The following is a 23,911-nucleotide window of genomic DNA, read 5'->3' as shown; positions in this document are numbered from 1 at the left end:
ACGACACTTCGACTCCCGGGAGAATTCGTGGATCCTTCATTTTCTTCAATGAACATGGATCTAAAATCGCACTCGAGCAGGCTTACAAACGCAATGCGTTCTGTTGAACCTGCTTCCGCTCGACCGCAATCAACTGGTGTTTTGGTTCAACCTGACTTACGACATAGTACACATGCCTTCGAACGTCGAGACTCACATCGAAAATCTCTCCAGGCAGCATAAGAAGGACCCTTCAAAGTTCTTCAAAGTGAAACTAAATACTATATAGTCGGTAAGAATGGCAGCCAACACGCGCGTTGATACTTCGGCAATATCTGAAAACAAATTTATAAACAACGCGTTCTGGAAGAAGAGCAAGATTTCTAGAACATTTAAACGACTATCGCACATAAGACTCCAGATAACATTTTGCCAAAAAAGCTGTAGCTGTAAATGATTCTCCAAAACCAATAGCTCAGTAAGTATTCGACATTGGATGCTGACCACATTATTATTATTATTATTATTATTATTCACAAACATCTTTTAGAGGACTCGTTTAGCTGCAGGCGTTCGGTAATGCATCGGTGCCAGATCACGTAACGGAACGGCGTGAGAAGCATCTACTACGCTCATTGGCCAGATTAGATCAGTCCTGGATATCCTCTATATATTGATAACCCATCAAATATATCTTCCAACCTCCGCGCTTCTGACTTTTGATTTCACTAAATGGGCGCGATTCAATTATACAAAGTGTTACTGCTAAAGTGTTGTCAAACTACAATACCTGTGGTATCTTCACAATTTATCCACAATCCTGGTTACATCTGCTCGCAATTCTTTTCGCCTCTAGATAAACAGAACAGGACGCCCCCGACCAAAACTGTCCCCAAAATCGGGAGAATGGGATATTATTGGGCAACAATCGGCCCAACACTTGCACTACAAAACAGAGAGGGCTAAATCAATGTTGTTGACAACGATTTTGTAATTTTGTTGCAGCTAAAGACACTAACATATGAGAAAACGTGATATTCGTGAAACCCTCAGCAATTGAAATACGGAGTGACAGCCTCTCGTTAGGCCATTCAAGGTCGTTGGAGCGGAACAGCGGGCGACTTTGAAAGAATCTGACTTTTTTTTGCGTTGCCACAGTACGTTTGAAAAGATTCTTTGTAACATTAGTAACACAGTGAAATAGGGACGACTTATGATTTAAAGTAACTAGTTGACTAATTGTTTGGATACATAAACTTGTTTTTGGCAGTTGCAGTTAGTAGTTGAGTTGAGAATTTATACACGTCTTCACGGAATATACTCCAACGGCAATCCCAGCTAACTACAGGAGTTACTCATTACACACTTTTTAAATTCTAGCATTGGTTGTATAATGTTTCTGTTCTGTCTTATTACTTGCCTGTTTTGTTACAAGTGCATTTCATGCATCCACTGAGTATGTCATTTTTCCACGGGGTTTTATAATGGTTTTAATTACGCTGCTGTCAATAATCCTCCACTTAGTATTTCCGGAATAAAAACAATTTGGATTTCATGTTGGAGATAGAGTACATCATGTCCAATGTCATAGTGATTTTCTTGAAACCACCTGTCCCACTCAATGCACCCTACATACACTTCCAATGCTTTTAAAAACACTTTAAAATAATTTTGTTATTAAATTCAATTGAGTCAGTGTCTGATGTATATGAGGCTGATGCGTGACGTTTTATGGAATGTTCTCTTTTATTCACGTTCGTATAACTATTAGCCAGCAGTATTCTCTCTCCAACACCAAATGTAATGTTCCATTTCAACGGAATCAGCCTTTTTAGTAATCTTCAACATGACGGTCGTTTCCATTCATAGGTCCAAACACTTCTAACATCCACTGCAGGTTCATCAAATTTTTATCCAATGATCTATCCTTAAGGGACATCAGATGGGAAATAAGACTCCTTGTTTTCTTTTTACTAGAGTCAGTAGGAGTTCCTGAAAGCTATGTATTAAGGTGCTTACTTGTGTGATGAAATAACAGTAGCAACGCTTGGTTTATCCAAAGATCTCCATCTCCTGGTGCTTTTGCAAAGTCATAATTAAAAATTAGTATATCAGAGCATTAAAAAAGGAAATGGTAACGTAATTCACTATTACTGTAAGTCATTGTGCTTGCTCAATTCTGTATATTTTTAGTCGGTTCCCCAAGAATAGTATGTTCTGTTCTTACAAAAGGTCTTACGGCCACAGACATTGCCTTTTACTGCTGCTTTTAAACAATCATCCATCTGACTTGAAAAGTCTAGTCCCTTTATTTTATTATTATTTCTGTGTGACTATAATTTTTTTACTAATCGATGAGGTTTACGACTGAGACAGATTTTAGGGTGAAATCCATCCATCTATTTGGCTAAGTAATATTTCCTCGTTATGGCTGATATTTTGGGGATAAAAAGTAACCCTAACGTTCAACTATCCCGACTCCTCACACTAGTTCATAACCATATTTTAACACGTACGTGGTTAAAGCTTCTCAAGACCACTTCAGTATCAGTCAGTCAGTCAGTCACAACGTAGAACTTCGTACGTACGTACATCAGTTCGAGTTGCCATACCACATTAACACAGAGATGCAGTTGTCGATTCAAATCCCACAGTGGTAGAAGTAGTAAGATTATAAGCAGTAATCCGAAAGATTAGGGTTTGAAGATGTTGAAGTATAATATAGTGAAATAAATTTGGAAAGAGAAAAAAGATAGACATGAATAATTCAGAAGATTATAATTCGGGAGAACACAAAGAGTGGATGCACCTTCGCCATTGCAAACGACTTTGAGCCATGTCATTCAAGGTCTCTAACCATCGGTCGCTATCATCTCGCGAATCCCAACCAGGTAGTCTACACCTACCAACGTGGCTCAGTCCACGTGTCAGTGACTTCATGGATTTGTGCCACGTTTTGGTCTGACCATCCCTAGCTTTCTTCCAACCTACTCCTACACCATAAAACATTGCACATCGTTGCAGTCGGTGGTTGGGCATACGTAACACGTGTCCCAGCCATCTCAACTGGTGAAGTTTCACTACTTCATCAATCAATTTGCCATTCTTACCTAGTACCCGTCTCCTAACAACTGCATTACTTACTCGGTAGTCCCAGGATATACGAGCAATGCTTCAAAGACACCTATGATCGAATACTAGTAGCCTACGAACGTCCTCTACTCTTACCGGCCATGTTTCCTTGCCATAAAGTAGGACGGAACGAACTGCTGCACAGTAAACCTGTCCTTTGGTTGGTAGACGGATATCTCGCCTACGCCATAAATGACGCAAGTTGGTGAAAGCTAGACGAGCCTTCTGTATCCGTGCCGATATTTCGTCACACACCAGACCACAAGGGCTGATGAGACCCCCAAGATAAGTGAAGCGGTCAACACACTCAACTACTTCACTCCCTATCATTAGTTCAGGTGCCGATGCAACCCAATCCTGAAGTAACATTTTGCACTTCAAGGGAGAGAATCGCATCCGGAACATGCCTGCATTGTTGCTTATAGTGGTCAGAAGACTGCATTTTGTCAGCGTCTTCACCAAATAAAACTATGTCATCAGCGTATTCTAAGTCAACAAGTGAGCCTCCCGGTAATAGTTCAACTCCTGGAGATTGAGATGATGAAAGTAATATCTCTAAAAGCATGTCAACGACAAAGTTAAACAAGAATGGAGAGATTAGACAGCCCTGACAAACACCACTTGAGGTAATCAATTCTGATGACAGTTCGCCATAGGCTCTAACTCGACCAGTTGTGTTCGAGTAGAGAGCCTTTATGAGGTTAATGTACTTTTTTGGTACTCTTTTCAGTGACTGTTGTATCCCGAAGAGAATTGCGAGTGGTAACTTTTAAGGATTATTTATTGGTCAATGTAATATGTATATTGCCTATTGTATAATTGTTAAATAACTAACCAAATCATATTCATTGTTCCTCTTATCATTAACTTTATTTTGACCTTTGAACTATTATTATACGATCCTTGAGTTATCATCAGTTTATTGATTACTATTCACAGCCACATTCGGCTAAATATTGTACAAATGTTATTATCTATTTTATGGGTCGATATGGTCAGTCTGTTTGGTTGGTATATAAACTCAGTATGTTTGAAATACAATGATTCATACCACCGAGGCTGTTATCGGTGTTTTGGACTTAACTGGTTGGGCTAGGCAGATCGCAGGACCGGTTAGCACTCTAGTCTGCTCGTACGGGTTCTGTGTCACTGTTCCAATCGATAATTCGCTGCTCCCTGTTTGGCGGTCTTATCGTGTCACACATCAACTAGGCATCCACTCGGCCACAAGACATAACAGTGAAAAACACTGCCATAAAACCTCATGATCAACGGAGTCAAATGCCGCCTTAAGGTCAAGAAATACTACGATTGTGGGGCGTCTGAATGTGTGTCTATGTTCTAGGACCTGACGTAGAGTGAATATCTGGTCTATAAAATCACGTCCAGGTCGAAAACCAGCCTGGTTTTCTTTAGTCTGCTCTTCACGAGCTTTGGTTAGGCGTCGAAGTATTATTAAAGCTAATATTTTAGACACTATATTAGTCAAACTGATCCCTCTGTGATTGTCACAAGAGGACTTCTGTCCTTTCTTATAGACTGGCACAATCAGTGATTGGGACCAGTCAGATGGAATCACGTCCAGTTCCCAGATTCTACCTCAGTCAATCTCGCTGCTAATACTGGACCACCATCCTTAAAAATCTCAGGGGTAAACCTGTCAGGGCCTGCTGCTCTCTCCCGCTTCAGATTTCCTACAGCTTTTTCAACCTCTTAAAGCGTTGGAGGACTTGCATCAATTTTCCATTCAGAACGACTGGGCATCGTGGGTAACTGAAGTGTGACTGAAGGCCAGTTGAACTGATCGCTAAAGTGTTCCGCCCATCGATCCAATCTCCTGGATTGAGAATGAATTATATGTCCATCTTTATCTGAGATAGTTTCGCTTATAGTTGGGTTCCTAATTTATTTATTTAAATTTATTTAAACACATAAATATTGGTACAAGGAAGCACCAGATAAATATGCGCCTCACAAATCTCATTCGATTTGTGTGAGGGCTGTGATACTGCCCAGGTGCCCAGACTGAAGCAGGTGGTTTCTTAGGGGACCACACCCGGAGCCTTTGACCTAAAGGTCTATTCCACAAGGCAGTGGAGCATCGTAAGGAGATGCAGTCCCATGGTAGCCGGTGACCAACAGTCGGTTCATACGCCATTTGTTCCTTCAGGATCCTGGAGCCCATGTGCACCATTGGTTTGGAATCAGGGTTTTCCAACTCCCCTAGGTGGACTTTCCGTGTCCACCAACCCGGTTAGAGCGCCGGACATTCGCTTTTCGTCCTCTCACTTTTGTGAACAACACCCCCGCCACGAGAAGGCAGTGAGTAGGACTTCCCTGGCAGAGGCTATATATTCTCGTGGCCATGTGAGAGCATTTCGAGAAGGAGAGCAGACTCTCCCCACTCTCGGCCGTACCAGGGCATTTGGGGGCAGGGTTCCTAATACCGGTTTCTTTAACAAGTCTTCCATATATTATATTCCCACCATCATTTCATTCGGCAGTATGGTGTGCGAAAAGCGACTGATAGTATCTTAGCAGTATAAGATGTATTAAAGTCAAACTCCACATCTGTAGTTTGAATAGTCCAGAGCTCAGTGCCCGTGGCACATGTCTTCGGGTTTGGATTCCACACTAGCTTTTATCCTTAACCCTCACGGAAAAAACTGGAGGCTCTGTACATTGCGGATACACTAGCTACAGACCCTGATTGATTAGTTGCATAATAAATTATTTCTATTTTTGAAAATAAAAGTCTTCCCTTCATCATGAGTAGGCTCAGTTACTCTCTTGAGCTCCTTGAAAGCTCTTTACTGGTTTACAATGCGGATTTTAAAATGTAATCAAATCCACATTCCTAAGCTTGTTATTAATTGAATCTTGACGCTATTGATTTGTATTGGAAGAGTAATTTTCCTCTAACATTGTTTTATCTTCCAGGTTATTTTCATCTGGATGCCAATATTTTGTCATTTTAAGGGTTTCGTACGCTAATAAATGTCATCAACATCTCACGAACAAAATCTCGGTTTAGCTGCCAAGCTGGTCGGGTCTAGCGTATATTCGGGTGGAGATTTCGTCAATTGTGAAATAACTTTTCCTGGCAATTGGGATGCAGTTAGAGAGGAATATAAATGGTTTGTTTTTTCTATCTTTCTAAATGTATTTTGCTGTTTTTTTGTTCTCCGGTAACCAATCCATCTTGTTTAGTTGTACGAGATGAAACAAAAGTCTGAAGATATGGGGAAGTCTAATTTCTTTGATCTGATATCTACGATTATCTTTGGGACCGGTTTTGTTCTAGGTTTTTTGTCTCTTCCGTTATCAAGTGTTATCTTTCTTCATGAATTCAGTCTGGCATTGTGTTTTTCAACATATTGCTTCTCGTGCTTTCGTATCAAGTTATTTGCCGTACCTAATTTAATTTCATTGCAAATATCCTTTACCAAGGTGTTTGGATGCTACCGTATAATATCTCAATTTTTAGAATTATCCTTACTGATTTTCACTTGTATGCTTCTCTCTTCTGAAGGTCACTTACTGGTATTGTTGGCTGTATCATTGGTCAATGTAAGTTGGACAATAAACAACTATCTACACAGAACCAGGCGTCCCCGAAATCCTTGTCATTTAGTACTTCTGAGTGGAAATATGATTGTGAACTAAACTGTATGTATATTTTTCCATAATTGAAATTCGTTTTTATTATATAGCCATAAAAAAAATACTGATTAACTGTCACATAAACTACCACTTACAAATAAAAAGGGAATGTTTTTTCTACCAATATTGTATTCCATCACTTACAGGTCGACATAATTTATCTGGTATTCTGTTGTCGGATCAGCTCCCCATAATTAAAAGTATTAGGAGAATAAATAAATAAATCTGGAAAAAGTAGTGTGAACAATAGTAAAACTCCTCAAAAAAAACTGAAATAAAACTCGATACAAAAAATAGTTGCTCACTAATCACACGGAACTAGTGATTAGATTTATTTCGGTTATGACATACAATACACCAGTTTTTCTGCTGATAAGAGCGCCAGTAATCACTCTACTTCTAGGTTGAACATACTGTATTATACAGATATAAATAAACTGTAAAATATCATGCAATGAGAAATATTTAGTTCATTTCCTGACAAAACACCGTTATTCAAACAAGCTGTGTTCTTGACACATTTTTTACTCATCGATGAGCAGACTAATGACAATGGATTCGGAGGACGTTTATGAATGAGAGTATCGACAATTCTTGAATATTTTCCTTACATTATATTGCACTTTGGTTTGAGAACCTGAATGTTGTTGTTAACGTTTATGCAATAAGTATGACTCAAAGACAAGTATATAAATGCGTACTTGGTTACTTGAATAACACAGTTTTTATTTTCAGGAAATCAGATTTCCTCTATTATCACGATTTTTAAAAAAACCCCAAGGTAATTTGTTTTGAAGTAGTACAGTTTTTCGCTCACTATTTTCCTCAATGAGAAGGTTAACTTTAATGCTCATTTTTCTTTAACTGCATCAACTCCATCTGCAGTTTTCACGGTGAGTATTATTGAGCTTAGTATTTTCAAGTTGTGACTCAGTGTTATAGACAGTCAATTCATAGCCGTTGGATCGTGAATTGAATTCTGTTCTACCGATTTTCTTGTATAAGTACCTCAGCGATATTTTTTATCAGTTGCATCTGAAGTGTGAAAAAATTGAGTTTAAACTCCAGAAGATATCTGTTCAAATATCAGTTATCTACCTTCGGTCAATAACTCCTTGATTCAAATACCACTCCAGCACCTTCGATTTGAATGGTAGTGCAGTGTCATTAACCCTCAAAGTGTAGCTCATACCCAAGTACATGGTGGATGAGTTAGTTTAAACCTTAAATTACAACCGAATATATTTCTGAGTATCCCAGTTTCTTTTTAAATTCTTCTCGTGAATTTGATATACCGACCAGTTAAATTGACACAAATAATTTGAAAGTTTCGTAACATTTTGCTGAATAATGTTTTTTTTTCAATTCCTAATTCATATAGTCGATGCTGGATCATTGTTCATTTCTACATTGGAGTCAAAAAGTCAGTTAATATGTATCATCCCAATGCATGTGAAAGTTATCCCAAATAATCGTCTCAAAGGACCTGGTAAATTTCAAAAGTCTATTTACTCCATTTTGCAAGTGGCAATGATATGTAGTATTGTCTGTCGTTTTGCACACATTTTATAAACCCTTTTCTCATATTTGAAATACTAAATAACTGGTAAGTCTATTCGCCGGCAGAAACTTAGCTTTATAAATGCAGCCTCGAAACCCTGTTACGTTAAAGATTCCTCATGTCTGGTTAGTTTTACTGAATACCAATCAGCTTTCCTAGTTTGATAAGAATTCAAACAGTAACTGCCCCAGTCAGTATAAATTTATTTGGAATACTCATTAGGCAATCATCACTTAAAGGTTGTCGCTGTTTGTTTTATATGTATAATGTACAAAAGTATCCGTTTACTTCGATAGACATAGTTTTATCACATTACTATCTGGTTCACATCATATTTTAATCTTAACATTATTTAATCATTGGTCTTATCGCTAACAAGCTGCTTCAAAATGCTAGTTGCTTTGAAACTTACAGCTCACCGTGTAAAACCCCTAGGGTTAAAAACAACCCATCCCTATCTTTTCATGTCTTCATAAGAAGCACTTCTCCAAAGAATATATTAATTTTCAGGATTAAAATCCATTTAAATAGTAAGAAAAACTAGTTGGGTCACACCATCGGTTAATACATGCAGATTAGCCAAAGCCCGCTTCTGTTTTCTTGTTCATTAGGATATTTTAATTATAATTTCTGTTTTTTAGTAGATCGAGTTTAATAAAGTTGGAACATTCTGGTCTTCTGCAGATGAAATTGTATAGAATGAAGGAAATAAGTTCTTGAAAATGTTCTGGAGAGCATTTTACACCTAAATGTTATGCTAATTATATGATATTTGTTGCTTCACTGAATGTAGTCACTAATTTTTTACATGAAATTTTTACCAACACTACGCTTCCATGTAAAATAATCTAATAGAACCAGATCTTTGTTTGTAAATTTCTGAAATAAAAAATCAAGTTACTTATGACACAATATATTTCATAGAAAGTATATCCTTTGAAGCATTTGAATTTGTCACATTCTGTAATTACCAGTGAAAAAACATTGATCTGTATTATAGTTTAAACAATAACACTTGCTTAAATAAGGAAACATGACTTTCATGTACGACGATTTGGACTATAATTATAACTAAATCAAATAAGGATAATGAGTTGACTAAAAAGAACCAAGTTAATGCACAAAATAAACCAAAAATGAAGTACTTCTCATCTTCATTTTTATGGGTTTATATGTAAACATTTATCATAATCTTGTTTATTCTCAATTTTTTTAGTGACAGTTCTTATTCCTTGTTTTTTAATTTACAGTCAATTTGTGTGCTTATCTACCATATAATCTTTCACCTAGTATTCGTGGCACGTTATTTAAGTTCGCGTACAAGGTGGTTGTGGCAGTTCAAGTAAAATATCTGAACTCAGATATCAAGATGCATACTATTCAATTGCCTCTTCGTATTTTACCGTCTGCAATAATGTATCACAGTTTAAGACTTCAAGAATGTGACGACAAGAAAGAAACATATTCGCCCGACGTGTCAAATCCGTTTTGGGTTCCTGATACCAGAGATAAAGACTCTTGCTTTAATTTTGGCTTTGATGGAGGCTTTTCCTTGCAGTCACACAAAATCAATAGCTTTTCGTTTGAAGATACGGAAACACATACTACTAAGTCAGTCGGCCAAATATATTCCGCTTTGTCTCATAATGTTTCCCGGTGTGAAAACTCGAACTGCTCAGGTCATTCTCCAGAAAAATCAAACAAAGTTTACATCTATCCCAGTTCACATATAGAATTAATGAATCTGTTAGCATGTTCACCACCCGGTGGGTGTATTTCCTGTGAACAATATCAATCGTGATTTTTTATCATAATCTTTATGGCTGGTCAAATTTTTCTATAGGATTTCCTTCCAGAAGTTTCATACTAAATGATAAATATTTGAATACAAAGTTTGTGTCACTGTTGTTCACTTAATATTTTTATACTCCATCATGTACTTAATCAGTTCTACATCGTCAGTTAAGCGCGAATTTTTATCACATATCAGAAAACCTTTGCTTATTCGGAGGATATCCGTAGTTATCGATAACTTGGATTCACTGTCAAGAGTCCACATGGAAATACCGAAGTTACTGTACACTTGAAAAATAATAATTGTCCACTTAACAGCATTTTGTCGTGCTTTAATAGAATTCATTTGATATGCGTTTTATAACTATGATTGACGTTTTATTGGTCAAACGACTATAACTGGCTCAACTAAATTTCTGGTTTACTAAGTGTAACGTGGAATCATCAACAACACAAACAGTTGTTACTGTTAAATATAAGTCTTTAACATTGCAACACAAACACATTCAGCTAATACGTTTTAAACATGTTTCGGTCAATCATTTTAGTCTTAAATATCAACAGTGGTAAAACAAAACACTTCATACAAATTAATTGTGTAGATTATTTCCCACTTGCTTTCAAGATTATTTTCCTCCTGTTTGCATACTTCAAATACATTATTTTGTAATTTTTTTAGCTAACTTCGTGATTTCTACTCCACGTGGATATGTCGGACGGTTATCTTTCCAACGTACGTTATACTGTTTAGGTGATATGGTACGGGGTTATTTTGACTTTAATGAGGCTGTTGTTAAATGTCTTAGTTGTGTAATGCGACTTGAAAGTGAGGAAAGATTTATGCTTCACCATGAAAATCCTTTCCTCCTGCCAGACTGTAGAATTAAAAGTAGAAGCGATGAGGTTCAGAATTATTCTATGGGATGTCTACCTTTAACTAAAATCGGTCAACCTTTATGTACAAATTTTCAACCTTTAGGTAAGTCCAACTATGAAAACTGTGCTTATTTTTGTTTGTCTGTGCGCTCTAATCCATTGTAACTACTGTGCATGATAAAAAACTAAAAATTTATATTCCCAACCGGTCGTTCACCTTCATTATATCATTGTACTGACAAGCAGCTGTATAAAACCGTTCGTTCTAGCTAGTCAGAATATGATCATTACCAGTGAATTTTTAAACGTTTTAATAAAAGTGTGAGTCGCTAGGTTTATTGAGAGTTACTACAATTGTTTATCATAGTCAGTGCTTAGCGAATATGACTTATAGCGTACTGACAAATCTGGGAATATGTACCTTGAAATTCCAACCGGGTAGTAAAATAGTAAACTTCGGGCTGTTTGATATCAGCGATATGCAGATAGTTTTCCTGGGTTTTCGCAAATAGTTTTAGTCAAGATTAAAAGTTGTTAGGATGTTAATCGTTCTCACACTAGAAGGAAAAAACAATTACATTCTGTTTTTTATGTCTAGTGAGAACGTTGAAACCAGTTGTATTCAGCGAGCCAACATAACTTGAGAAGCATACTCTTTTTACAGTTTTATGCACCTCTTTATAGTAAGAAATATAGCGGAAACCTTAGTACATTATTATAAACTCATTTCCTCTAAGAGTATCAGGAGATAAACTAAATACTATCCATATTCTGTTTAATAGGAAAGTGTGTATAGAAAGACGTACCGATCACATGAAGCAACTAAAAATGATGACTCAAATAATAGCCTTTTAAGAGATCACTGTTTTCAAAATGGAAAGTTAAAGGTGATGTTAGAGAAAGTGTGGTACAATATCAAGGAATAACTCTATAGAAAGCATTTACTTCAGCTAAAGTGTGAATCTTATTTTTCAATCATCTGACCACTTCATTTAGCGTGGCTTATATAAATTCACCTATCCAACTGATTCTGTGTCGTTAGTTACATAAGGGCCAAATCAACCAATTTTCTTTTTGTACTCAACCCTGCCTCAATAATGGGATATCTGTAAATCTCAGATTAAATCAGAGTGCTTCAGATATCTCAACTTTTAGAATTTATGTCGTTGATCATAAAACTTACAATGTTATGTACTGGTAAATAGTTCCTAATATTATCTCCTCTATTATCTATTTATAATTATTTTTTCTGTTCGTTATATATTCTATACATGATGATTTATTTTTTCTTCAATCGTATTATTTGTTATTTCAGGCTCAACACAACATACTACATGGACAGATATAAAATTATATTGTATATCTAAACTGTTGCTACCTTTTACATTGCCTATTCCAACAAATATCACGCCACAATTTCATTCTGTTAGTTTAACTAGTCCATTTATTTCCTTGGATTATCGATGGCGTTTACACTTAGAGCTTGATTTAATATCTGATAATAATAGTAAAAATGATTTGTTAGATCATTTTCAAGGTAAATCATGTTTAAAAAGAGATTACGGTACAGTATGGACAATTCCATTTAACTTAAAAACTGAAAAATTTGTGTGGGATATACCAATCCAGTTAGTATATTCAAATCCTTCTGTGATAGATAATTTAAGTGATTCACTGAAACATCCCGTTTGTATATCAGATATTTAATATTTTTTCTTTATATATATATGTTTATATTTTGTCTTTTACCGATTTATTTTTTAAAACTTCCACTTATGCTCAAAATGTAATATTTTGCGGATATGTATATGCTATTTGTATAATATCCCAAATACTTCCATATCTTACCTAGTATAAATTATTTTTATGGTACATGGCTGTACTTTATTCTGTGTATATAAAGTGGTTAATTTTTCCATTGATACTAATAAACTTTTTAAAAAATACACAAATTTATCTTTCTGTACTCTAATATGGTGTTTGATGTACTTTATGATATTTCCCAAGTTGGAGAAATAAAATAGGGATGACGATAGTAGCGTAATTATTTCTTCCTTATTACACCTTAATGCCGCTAAAAAACGCCATTTAAATATATCAACTAAGCATTTAGATTTTTTGTTAATAATTCAAAGTGACTAGGTTTAATCCATAGATAAATAGTAGCAAGAAATTGTATAAGTTAACTGCATATTCTCACATTTCAAAGTTTGATTATTTATTTGTTAATATGTCGGCTGATGGAACTATATTTACGTGAAATACAATTTACATCAATTATGACGTGGTGAGATGTTCGTCTGCCAACCGAAGAACCGATATACTGTCTCGAAATCCATTGTTTTTTCAGAAATAGGTAGAAACCGGTTACTAGTATTTACTTATAGGTGTTTTATAAGTAATGGTCATGTGTCGTTGAGTGACCTAGTAAGTAGTTCCAAGAGTAGACGTAGTATAGCAAGGCTGTCAGTCTCCGACAGGTGTTTGAGTAATGTGCAAAGTATCCACAACTACTACCTAACTGGACGCAACGCGTTGCATCGTTAGTTTTCTGAAATCATCGGAGGTTGATTAAAATAATAAGTTTATTAGCATTCCTTATCTTCATCATGTAAAATATATCACAATTAAATGCATATATGTGTCGTACTTAAAATTCTTTTTCCAATTTGAAAGTTGCTCCATTTAAATACACAGACTTTTTCTGTAGTGAAATTCCCGATTTCGATTACAGTTACATTTCTAACCTGGTGTAGTCGATGAGTGGTAGTTTTCGTTAGCTAACTTATTCAGTCAATCTCTGCTCATGTAATTGCTTTTTTCAATAAAATAACGTCTAATATGAACCTCATTGCTCAACTTGTAACGAAATTTTAAGTGAAGTGGATGTCACAGGTATTTTATAACATACTGGTATTACTAAGAGGCAGTCTGCTAGTATGAGAAACAACCTTATGTTTGTTAACAATTGCTGGCTCGTAACTTATTTCATACGATTAAACTTAAGATATTTGGTTTCAAGGTATCTAAGTTGTGTGTGAAATGGTTGTCTCACTGGTGAAGAAGGGATGATTTACCCCACTAACTAATCACTTGACATAACATTTCGTTTTCAGGACTAATAAGTAATTAACTCATTCATTTAATTGATATATTTTAAGTACATAAAATAATAAGCGTTTTATGGCATTCATAATCCTTTTATATTACTCACTAACTTCTATTTTTAAGTTTGTGTTGATTGCTTTGTAAATCATAGATAAAATGTCTCCATGATAGTTAATGTCTTTGAACTGTCTTTATTTCTCTACTCAGAGGTTTCAAATTGGTATTTGGTATGCTTCTACACGCTCCATCAATGTTTCGGCATAACCTGGGGAGTAATAACGTACAACCTCTTCTGGATAGCAGTTGTTTATAGCATTAATGTACTCTGACAACAAGCCTTCGTTGTCATCCTTTAGCTCCTGTATTTTTTTAAGACCTCCAGATGCCACAAACCATCGACGTGCTCTGCTATCATGTGGCAGCACTTTGCTAAACTGTGCAACTGCATGTTTCAAGATACTTGGAGGTGCTTTTTGTAATAAAGGTTCTAGTGCCTCTAAATTGATGCACTTCTGAATTATTAGCTTCAGCGCCTTTTTGGTCTGAAAGAAAACGTGAATATAAGTGACTAGGATACCTTTGCTTTAAGATCCTCTGAAGCATTTGGCTTTAGATAGCACTCCAACAAGTTCTGCAGTACGTCAGCTTGAGCTATGGCTTTCGCATGTTCAGGGGAATGGCGACCGATTTGACCAAGAGCCCATGCTGAGGCAGCTTGTATCTCCTCGCTCGATTCCCTTATGAGTACACATTTTAATTGTAAAACACCCTAATGGAAGTATTATAGATATGTAACAAATTACGTTTGAAACTATCACAGCCATTGCTAAGGTTTCGGAATGAGCAGCTATATATCCCAGACTCATAACACCTGGTAGACATGTGAATCCTTTGGTATCCCCAATCTGGTCGACTATCGCAGCTATTCCGCCGCAGTTAACAATCAATTGGCTGAGTTCCGGTGTATGTTTGACTATTTCCTTGACTAGATTGCCGCAGTTTTTTCTAACAATTTCATCCACGTCCTTAAGGCACACCAATGCAGCTGGAAATATTTCGGCTTCAACTACCAGCTCCGCCAGGTCCACAGAATGTTTAGCGATTGTTGACAAAGCGGCGAATACTTGGCGCTAAAAGATTTTTAGTAAAAAAATTCACCTATCTCACCTTAAGTAGTGAATCTTGATTTAGTACAAGCTGTGCAAGATGAGCGATCGCTCCAGCATCAACAACCGATTGAGCAAGATCAGCTGTATGTTTTGTTATTTCAGCTAGTGTACATGCAGTTGCTCTTTTAAGACTTATTTCGGGTTCTTGAATGCACAATACGAGCAGTGGAATAGCACCTGCATCTACAACTGCCTGAGACAACTCGGCTGAGTGCTTAGCTATACATCCTATTGCACATGCAGCGCCCTCTTTTACAGCAGGATCGAATTCCTCCAAACAAACAGTGAGTGCATCCAAAGCTCCACAGTCTACGATACTTTGTGAAAGTTCAGCGGAGTGTTTGGCAATCGACTTTAGTACAAATGCGGCTGCTCTTTTATAAAATCTCTAATAAAATAAGGGAAATGAACTAGGCTACATACGTTCTGTTGAGCTAGAGAATAAACAAGTTGAGGTAGGATATCACCCTTGACAATAACTTCTGCTAAATCTTTTCGATGATTAGCTAGACGTCCTAATGCTATAGCCGCTGTTTGTTGAATTGTGGGTACCGTATCAAGTAAAAGCGGTCTCAGTAAAGACAATACCCCTAAATTCTGCAGAACCTCAATATTTTGTGGCTGAACAGCAAGCTCGGCAACAGTTTGTACAAATTTAGTTCTAGACTTTTGATACTGCTCAAAGTCTATATTTGAAAAAGAGAGTTAATTTACGTCAAACCTTGTAGTATCCGACGGTGGCTCATTTCATAAATCTGAAACACCAGTTGTCATGGTGATTGGAATAGACAAAAAATTGAATGTCTTCACTATCGGTCTTGTAAAAATCTGATGATTTCTAAGCTTTTTTTATTGTGATTTCAAGTGGTCAACATCCTTTGCAATGTCGTCTTATACATATATTTGTCAGCCAGTGGTTTCATTTTGATGCTTGCTGTTAAGTAGTTCATCCAAGGCCCTTTACTTTTCCTTCTGTATATTAATGAACTACCTTTATTACTTAAGTCGTCGACGTTATTGTTTGCGGATGATGTTAAAATCTGGAGAACAATAAGAAATGAGACTGATCGTTGTTATCTGCAAACAGATTTAGACGAATTAGTTAGGTGGGCTCATGATTGGGGCTTGGAAGTTAATTCCAGGAAGAGCGTGTCCATGCACATCGGGCACGATATTAGTTACCACTATACCATTAATGGTACATCTCTTCCACGTGTTCAAGAGCACAAAGACTTAGGAGTAACTATAATTCACGACTTGAAAACCACTACGCACTGCAATGCGGTTACTTCCAAAGGCTATCGTGCGCTATGGTCGCTTCGCAGAGCATTTAAATGCTTCGACGAGGATATGTTTCGAATTTTATATCCCACCTATGTAAGGCCACACTTAGAATACTGTATCCAAGCAGCTAGCCCATGTCTGATAAAGGATACTAAATCGCTTGAGCGTGTCCAGCGTGTGGGGACAAAATTAGTAAAGGGTGTTTCTAAACTCCCTTACGATGAGCGTTTAAAACGTCTAAACTTTTTCCCCTTATCTTATCGTAGGACACGAGGTGACCTTATACTGGCATTTAGTATCTGTAATTATGATTTGGGTGTTAATATGTCTTATCTTTTTGCTCCCTCCAGCACTAATAATCTCCAAGTCATAGCAAGAAGGTTCAGAAACCGCGACCTAATAAACTAAAGGTGAGGTCCCGTTTTTCTCATCGAGTGGTCAATGACTGGAACGCTTTACCAGAGCAAGTAGTATCAGCACCATCAGTGAACATTTTCAAGAAGAAGCTGGACCTTCACTGGAAGGAAATCTGTCAGGATTAACACAGGTTCATCAACCTACTATTCTTATTACTGAAGACTGAAGGTGGAGATCGAAAATACTACTGTGATTATATTTAGAGTCCTAAGACAAGACGTGCAAAGAAATTTCGCGGTTACTTTTTGTAAAAAGCGTAAAAAAATGAATATTGCATAGTCTATGTTATTCACGATGGTCTACGGTACTCTGTGACCAGCTTGCGAAAAATATTAATAGTGATGAATGACGTAGGACCTAGAACATACTGAAGTTAGAAATGCAGGCCATAGACATAAATCCAGTAATCTGAAGAACAATGGCACAAGATCAGACATGCAGATCATGGTTTTATTCCCCAGTGGAGTTCTGTAAATAGAAAGTTTTACAGCTGACTAATGTTTGGATTCCATAGCCTTGATTTAGCTTTATAAACACTGACAATTTCGGGTCAGTGAAGTGGCAAGGCCCTTTCCAAATTGTCCGGCAGTCAGATCACTAGATATCGAGCAGTTCACTGATCCTCGTCAAGGTCAGGGACAACCAACGCGCATCAATTTATGGCACGTTATGGACTTGTCCATGTGTTGGTCATCTCACTGTATTACTTATACCTACTTTTACATATACATTGGTGTAATAACACCTGGATAAGACACAATTGTAATCTGCGTTATGTTCCAACTATGAGGTATGACTTTGAAGTTAGCTGGTTGATCACGCCATTCTCGCCTTACTCGAGTAGGCCCCTTATCCTTCGACACATCGTCTACACTGGCGACCAACAGTAATGATATTTTAAACACGACCTGGAAAGCCTTGAGTTTGTTTATGGAGTACTTTTTATACTATGAATCTCTTTACAACTGTTGATTCTCTGTTAGCTATGACTAAACGGTTCCTTCTTTCTGTGACTCCGCAGTATTTGTGATAGTTGACTAGTATTGAAGCAGCCTTCCTGTTTTATGCTGTTGAGAATCACCTCTTTAAAGCCGGTTTGTTTTGACTTTGTGTACTTTACGTCCCTGATCAGCCAGAAGTTCAAAGTCGACCGTCATTTCTTGTAACACAACTGACAGCAAAACCTTTCACCTTAGTCCTAGATCTTGAGTATGAGACCTTGTGAAGAGTTTCATTTGAACCAACTAATATTACACGCAACGACATTCTTATGTCAAACACTAATGTGTCTTGATGGTAGGAGTTGACTGATTTTGACTTTAACCACTTTGGACTACCATATTCAGAAGACAAACACGGAAGATACCTATAGAATCCGGGCAGTAAAAACATGGTTATGTAGTATTCGCACTTGCTGTAGGGAATCTAGGTGTGAACTACTTTACTTCAGGCATTTAGTCATATTTACTTATGAAAAACAAAATCAACATTAAACGAGTTAAAACCAAGTTTATTGCTCCAGTTTGCCATATCCTGATTTTTTTATTGCTGGCCTCTAACCAAAAGTAAGTGCGAAGGTAAATGTAATATATCTAACTATCTCATCGACGAGAGATTCTGGTTCGCCGGATGTTTTCACCACCTATTAATTGTACCATGAACGTAGCACAACATATTTACTACAATTTGCTTATTATCATACAACTGACATGATTCTTCTTATATCAGTTCTTGGCAGTTGACACATGTTATGAAGGACCCATCGGACGGAACATCCTGTTGACGCCATGAAAAATGCTTGTCAATTTCTCTGTTTCTTACAACAGAGAAAAGTGTTTCTTAATATTCTCGTCGAGTTAATTTGACAATTAGAGATTTTCAAACTGATTTATTATTTAAGGATTACCGAAACAGTGCAATTTAAAGCAAGTAGAACAAGATGAGCACAATTATTTATATTGTATTTGGAATTCGTAATAAGTGAGCAATGGAGTACAGAGGAACTATCAGTTCGTATAAACATCAAGGCTGCTACGTCTTAAATGTGAATCCAGACTTCTTTGATCTATTGTAGGTCTTCTTTTTAGGTTCGTATTTGTCTATCCGGTTGTATATTGGGTAAAGACTGTTCATAATTTAGTGTATACTGATTGGTATTAGAGTTAACAAACTAAAGAGATTACTAACAGATAATTTTCACCTAAAATCATTCGAAATAAGTGAAATAACACTGTTCGACAGATCAGTTCGTGCTCCAGACCAGACTATTAGAGACTTAATACTACAGCTTCAAACACAAGCTTCTAAGTGCGATTTCAGTGAACAGATGCATACTCAATTTTGTGATCGCCGAAATGCTGGTATAAACGGTCCTGAACTAGAGAAGCAGCTAACGCAAACTCCTTCGTGCACTTTTCAGATAGCTCAAGAAATCTGTTTCACTTATGAAGCTGTTAATAATAATCCTCGCGATGCCGTTACGAAACAGCATGATGTTTGATTATCGAATGTGGACACATTTTATACACTTCAGAAACAGCAGACTTTTAATAGGAGCAGTTCCGATCCACTCAGACAAGTAAAAGACTGGAAAAGCATTTGCGGTTCGTCATTGAACATTATGCCATATCTTTAATATGATAATCTTCATCTTTGTAGCTCATGTCAATCTTGTTATGCAGGTTTTCATGCATGTGACAACGTTGTGCATATATACAAAGTTTTTAAAATGCTAATAGTTAACTAAGAAATCACTGAGTGATGGTGGATGAAGACAAGATGATTTGGACGGAGGTTTGATTCGTAATCAATCGCTACCACCTGCATCAGCACTTCACATTCATTGAATAAATTAATTGCTAATACAGGCAATTCCAATTTATTTGTTGTTGATAATGGTAGCGTAGAGTCAATTATTTCCAAGAGTAATTTGCTATTTGTTTACAAGGATGTTCATTTAAAATCCATAATCAATGCAATTACTGGCATCAATGTCCATCAGTTGCCCATTGCTGGTAGAGTTAATATTCCATTGAGGAAGGGAGAGGGTAGTTGTGTATATATTTTACCCTAGTTTTTATGGTCCTTCGGTAGTTAGGTTAAAGGGTCTTAGACTATTTGATTGTACATTTCTTCATGTACTAAGTCTCCTGACAGTACTTAATCAAACATCTAGTCCTACAGTACTCGAAGGCTGTAAAAGGTCGTGGTGGACCAAACGATATATGAACTCAAAAACGATAACAGAGTTAGGTGATTGAAGACTCCAGTAAGGTTGATGTCCTCCCAGTGGTATAACCAAATGTAGAATATGATATATTCCGATTATAGTCTATAAATGTAGACAGTATTTGGTTTAGAGTTCAGTTAACACAATGGCAAGAGAATGGAGAACAACACGTGTGTGTATATCAGTGTATTTGTTAGCAATTAACAGCGTGTGTCATGCTATAACTGTAACACGAGGTAATGAAAATTCATCCAGTTCACTTAGAATTAAAGAGGGAGCTCATCATCTTCAGGCGTAGACTTATTCCATATCGTTTAAGGGAGTCTATGAATAATGGACCGGATAAACTGGTTGAAAAACTTATATTATGTTCTAGTTATAATTGATTCGTATTCTAAATGACCATGAGTGGTACTATCGAACAGTCCTATAGCAAACTTCACTCAAAGGGTTGTGAGGAAGATATTTAGTCATGCAGGTATCACTAGTGTATTAGTAACGGACAATAGAACGCACTCCACAGGAAGAGTTTAACAGCCGTCTTTTCGATATTGGATGCCGTCATTTATATACATCTCATGATATCCTCAGTCTAATGGTTTAGCGGAAAATTTCTTTCAAATTATGAAGAGTGATATCACATCAGTGAATCCAAGTGATCTATAAGAGTCAGAAAACTGCATCGATAATTTGTTACTTCAATATCGTTGTAACGACCGGTCGTTAGTCGGTTTCCATGCAGAATCAACGAACCAAAGTTCTAAATAGCGTACGAAGCATCTTTGAGTGACTCGTATTGAATTCCATCAAAATATAAACTCTGTATTCAATCCAAACGGTTCTATTTTACGAAAAGGAACAAATTATATCAAAAGTACAAAATAACACTAACGATATAGCCTGCGCTATACAATCAAGGATTTCTCAAACACAAAGTTGCGTGCTAAGCAACAAAAGGAATAGTTAATAACTAAGAGTTTGGTACCTGAGAATCAATGAAAATATTACCAACAAGATGGTGTCGGATATCTATCTGCAAAGATTTCAGTAATCTTTCAAAACAGACAGTCAAAGGTCAATGGCCATACACTGAACCACGCCGTGACCTTGAGCTCGGCCAAACACGACCTTGTTGTAAATGGTCTGGCAACATGAAACAGTAAAACTGGGTAACAAACGGTAATTCTTTACCTGAGGCCACATAATAAAAGCTCAGACGAGGAAGACCGACGAACACACATTTTGTGTAATCTTGTCTAGGAAGTTATGACGTATAAGTCATTGTTAGCATTTCAATATCTGCTTGTATAAATGAGTATAATTCTCATGATTGATTGCGAAGTTCAAAAGAATAATCTGAAAAATTGTTCATCAGCTGACTATCCTTTCCTATAGTTAGTAACATCCAACTATATACATATATATTCCTATATAAGCAAAGCATATCAGAATGCATCTACATGCTTGTATCAGCTACGGTTTCTGAGAAAGAACACATTATACTTTTTCATACATTGGTTTTAACAAGGAGCCCTTCAAACGAAGTTAATAACATCATTTTACAACCACCATCGTCTGGCTCTTATTCCAAGTAAACTATTTGTTATGTGTATAAAACCAGAATGTTTTATACTTTTCATGCAGTTGTAAGTTATATCTGAATTTACAAGAAGTTGGATTACTTAAATTAAAAAACCCCACTTTGTGTCTACGACTCAGTTTTTCTTTAGTTAGATGAGTTTTGTTGAATTTGCAGTTGTACCAATTGAAGTGATTCAAACCACCATTTTATTAAAATTTTAGGAGCTGTTTTACTCATAATGAAATTATTGAGGGTTACAAAGTTCTGTGGACATTGTGGCGGTAAGCAATTCACGAGAATCAAAAGATTTGTTAGCATTTGAAATTGACTCTGGACTTTACAAGCTAAAAGCGATTCATCGAACATCTGCACTAGATCATGTTTCAACTTCTTGTCGAACGGTTTCTTTGAACTGGTTGGCGTCTCATTACAAAAGTATCAGTTGTCGATATTATCAAAATCTTCCGTACCCGAATCCCTTTCAACACTGAACAAGGTAGTTCACTGCGAGACGAAGGAGATCTACAAGATTATGGTAATTAGAAGTGATTGAATTGTTATGCTAAGAATTCCTAGAATTGTCCAATGTACGTCTGATGGAATATGACGAGCACAATTGAAGCTATTGTATTTAGAATTTGAAATAAGCGTGGAATAATGCACAAATTGATCGGTGTTGCATACGAATATCACAAAGATACAGAGTTCTTGCTTATACATTTAGAAGAAAAGTAATTGGCAACCAATTTATATAAATCTTAAGATCACCTATTTATAATCAACAAAGAGACAATCAAATATCTGATTAAGATGAAAATAAACTATTGAATAAATCACAAAATCTGTCGTGCAGATCAAGTAAACCAAATAAAAATTAACAAAACAAATTAATAAAGATATACTCTTAAACTTATTGAAGATGCTACGTGAAAAAAAGAGCTAAAATTTATTTCATCAGATTGAAGTACTTTTAAATTTTCGGAGTAACATCATACTTCAGGTGAAATCTGTTACTTGAAATTGCATGTGAATATTAGAAAATGCTTAGTATTTTAAAAGTTATGTAGAGCTTCTTTGTAATTTAAAGAAGATCATTCTTACAGTTGTAATAATAATAAATGATAGCCATTTCTCCGTGAACTATAAACAATGTAAATAAAAACTAAATGACAAACACTAGAACTGTTCTATAATTGCTTTCAACGTGATTTTCAAATAAATTACATGAAGTGTAATATGTCAAAAAGACAAATTATGTCTATACTTTAATAAATAATCTCATATACAAATATTTCCTGCTCAACTGTCATAATCTTACCCTGGTAATGAAAGCTTATTTCCGGCTAAACAAGAATAAGTATCCATAGTTTCCGAGTATGACAGCTTAACAAAAATGGTATTTCGACACAACTCACAAAGGTATAGTTCCTGGTAATTTATTGAGGTGGTTTTCTAACAATCTTAAAAATGAACAACATATCAGTCCACAACCACAGTTAGAAACTGAAGACTTTTATGGACATTTTGTTGGTAAGTTGACTAAACTTTGGTAAACCATAGATTCATCAACTTTTTTTCAGTGTACTAGAAGTAATTTCAAAAACTTATGAATTAAATGTTTTGCAGCTGATCTCCGAGGCAAATATTAAATTAATCATTATATAATACTCTGCAATTACAAAATTCTTTATTCAGAACCAGTAACCAAATTATTGCTTCCATTAAATTTATCGATTCCTATGTTCATTATGTTTGTCAGTCACTTAATATATATTATAATATGCAGTAAAGTTTCATTATCAGATGAAAAATGATGTAAGTGATATTCATTTATCAAAAGTATCATAGCTACCAGAATGATAATGGGCTTTAGGTTAATAATACTAGTTTATTGTATCAAAACGGTTGTTTTTGTCCTGTTTTTTTTCAGTGTTAAAATCTATTTCAAATAGACAGCTATTATAGTGAAAAAATCTTTAAGTATTATTGTTATTATCCTCAGAGTGATCAGTATGAAACATGAACAGTGATATACTGGTATTCAGTCTATTGAATGTCCATCGAATAATCACTCCTCAGCAGTGCACTGAGCCCCATAATAGAACGAAACGGCCGTC

The 23,911-nt window shown here is 36.1% G+C and overlaps 2 protein-coding genes across 2 annotated transcripts; one reads left to right on the top strand and one right to left on the bottom strand.

The window, feature by feature from the left end:
- Positions 1 to 1,089: 1,089 nt before the first annotated feature.
- Positions 1,090 to 13,160, top strand: Smp_145310 (hypothetical protein; the record flags this gene model as incomplete). Its single annotated transcript, XM_018796839.1, has 8 exons — positions 1,090 to 1,136; positions 1,957 to 2,134; positions 6,052 to 6,248; positions 8,156 to 8,263; positions 9,586 to 10,101; positions 10,809 to 11,108; positions 12,321 to 12,633; positions 13,148 to 13,160. The coding sequence occupies exons 3-8, from the start codon at positions 6,224 to 6,226 to the stop codon at positions 13,158 to 13,160; spliced, it is 1,275 nt and encodes a 424-aa protein (XP_018651940.1). The 5' UTR covers positions 1,090 to 1,136; positions 1,957 to 2,134; positions 6,052 to 6,223.
- A 1,165-nt stretch (positions 13,161 to 14,325) lies between these two features.
- Positions 14,326 to 16,028, bottom strand: Smp_042740 (putative spag6; the record flags this gene model as incomplete). Its single annotated transcript, XM_018796838.1, has 6 exons — positions 14,326 to 14,655; positions 14,691 to 14,882; positions 14,917 to 15,243; positions 15,281 to 15,670; positions 15,706 to 15,968; positions 16,004 to 16,028. 6 exons carry the CDS (start codon positions 16,026 to 16,028, stop codon positions 14,326 to 14,328), a joined length of 1,527 nt encoding a protein of 508 aa, XP_018651939.1.
- Between the last annotated feature and the right edge of the window lie 7,883 nt (positions 16,029 to 23,911).

The sequence above is a fragment of the Schistosoma mansoni genome, chromosome 4 (assembly GCF_000237925.1).
Source record: "Schistosoma mansoni strain Puerto Rico chromosome 4, complete genome".
NCBI lineage: Eukaryota > Metazoa > Platyhelminthes > Trematoda > Strigeidida > Schistosomatidae > Schistosoma > Schistosoma mansoni.
The sequence above is the reverse complement of the archived record's forward strand: the minus strand, read 5'-3'. Positions and strand labels throughout refer to the sequence as shown.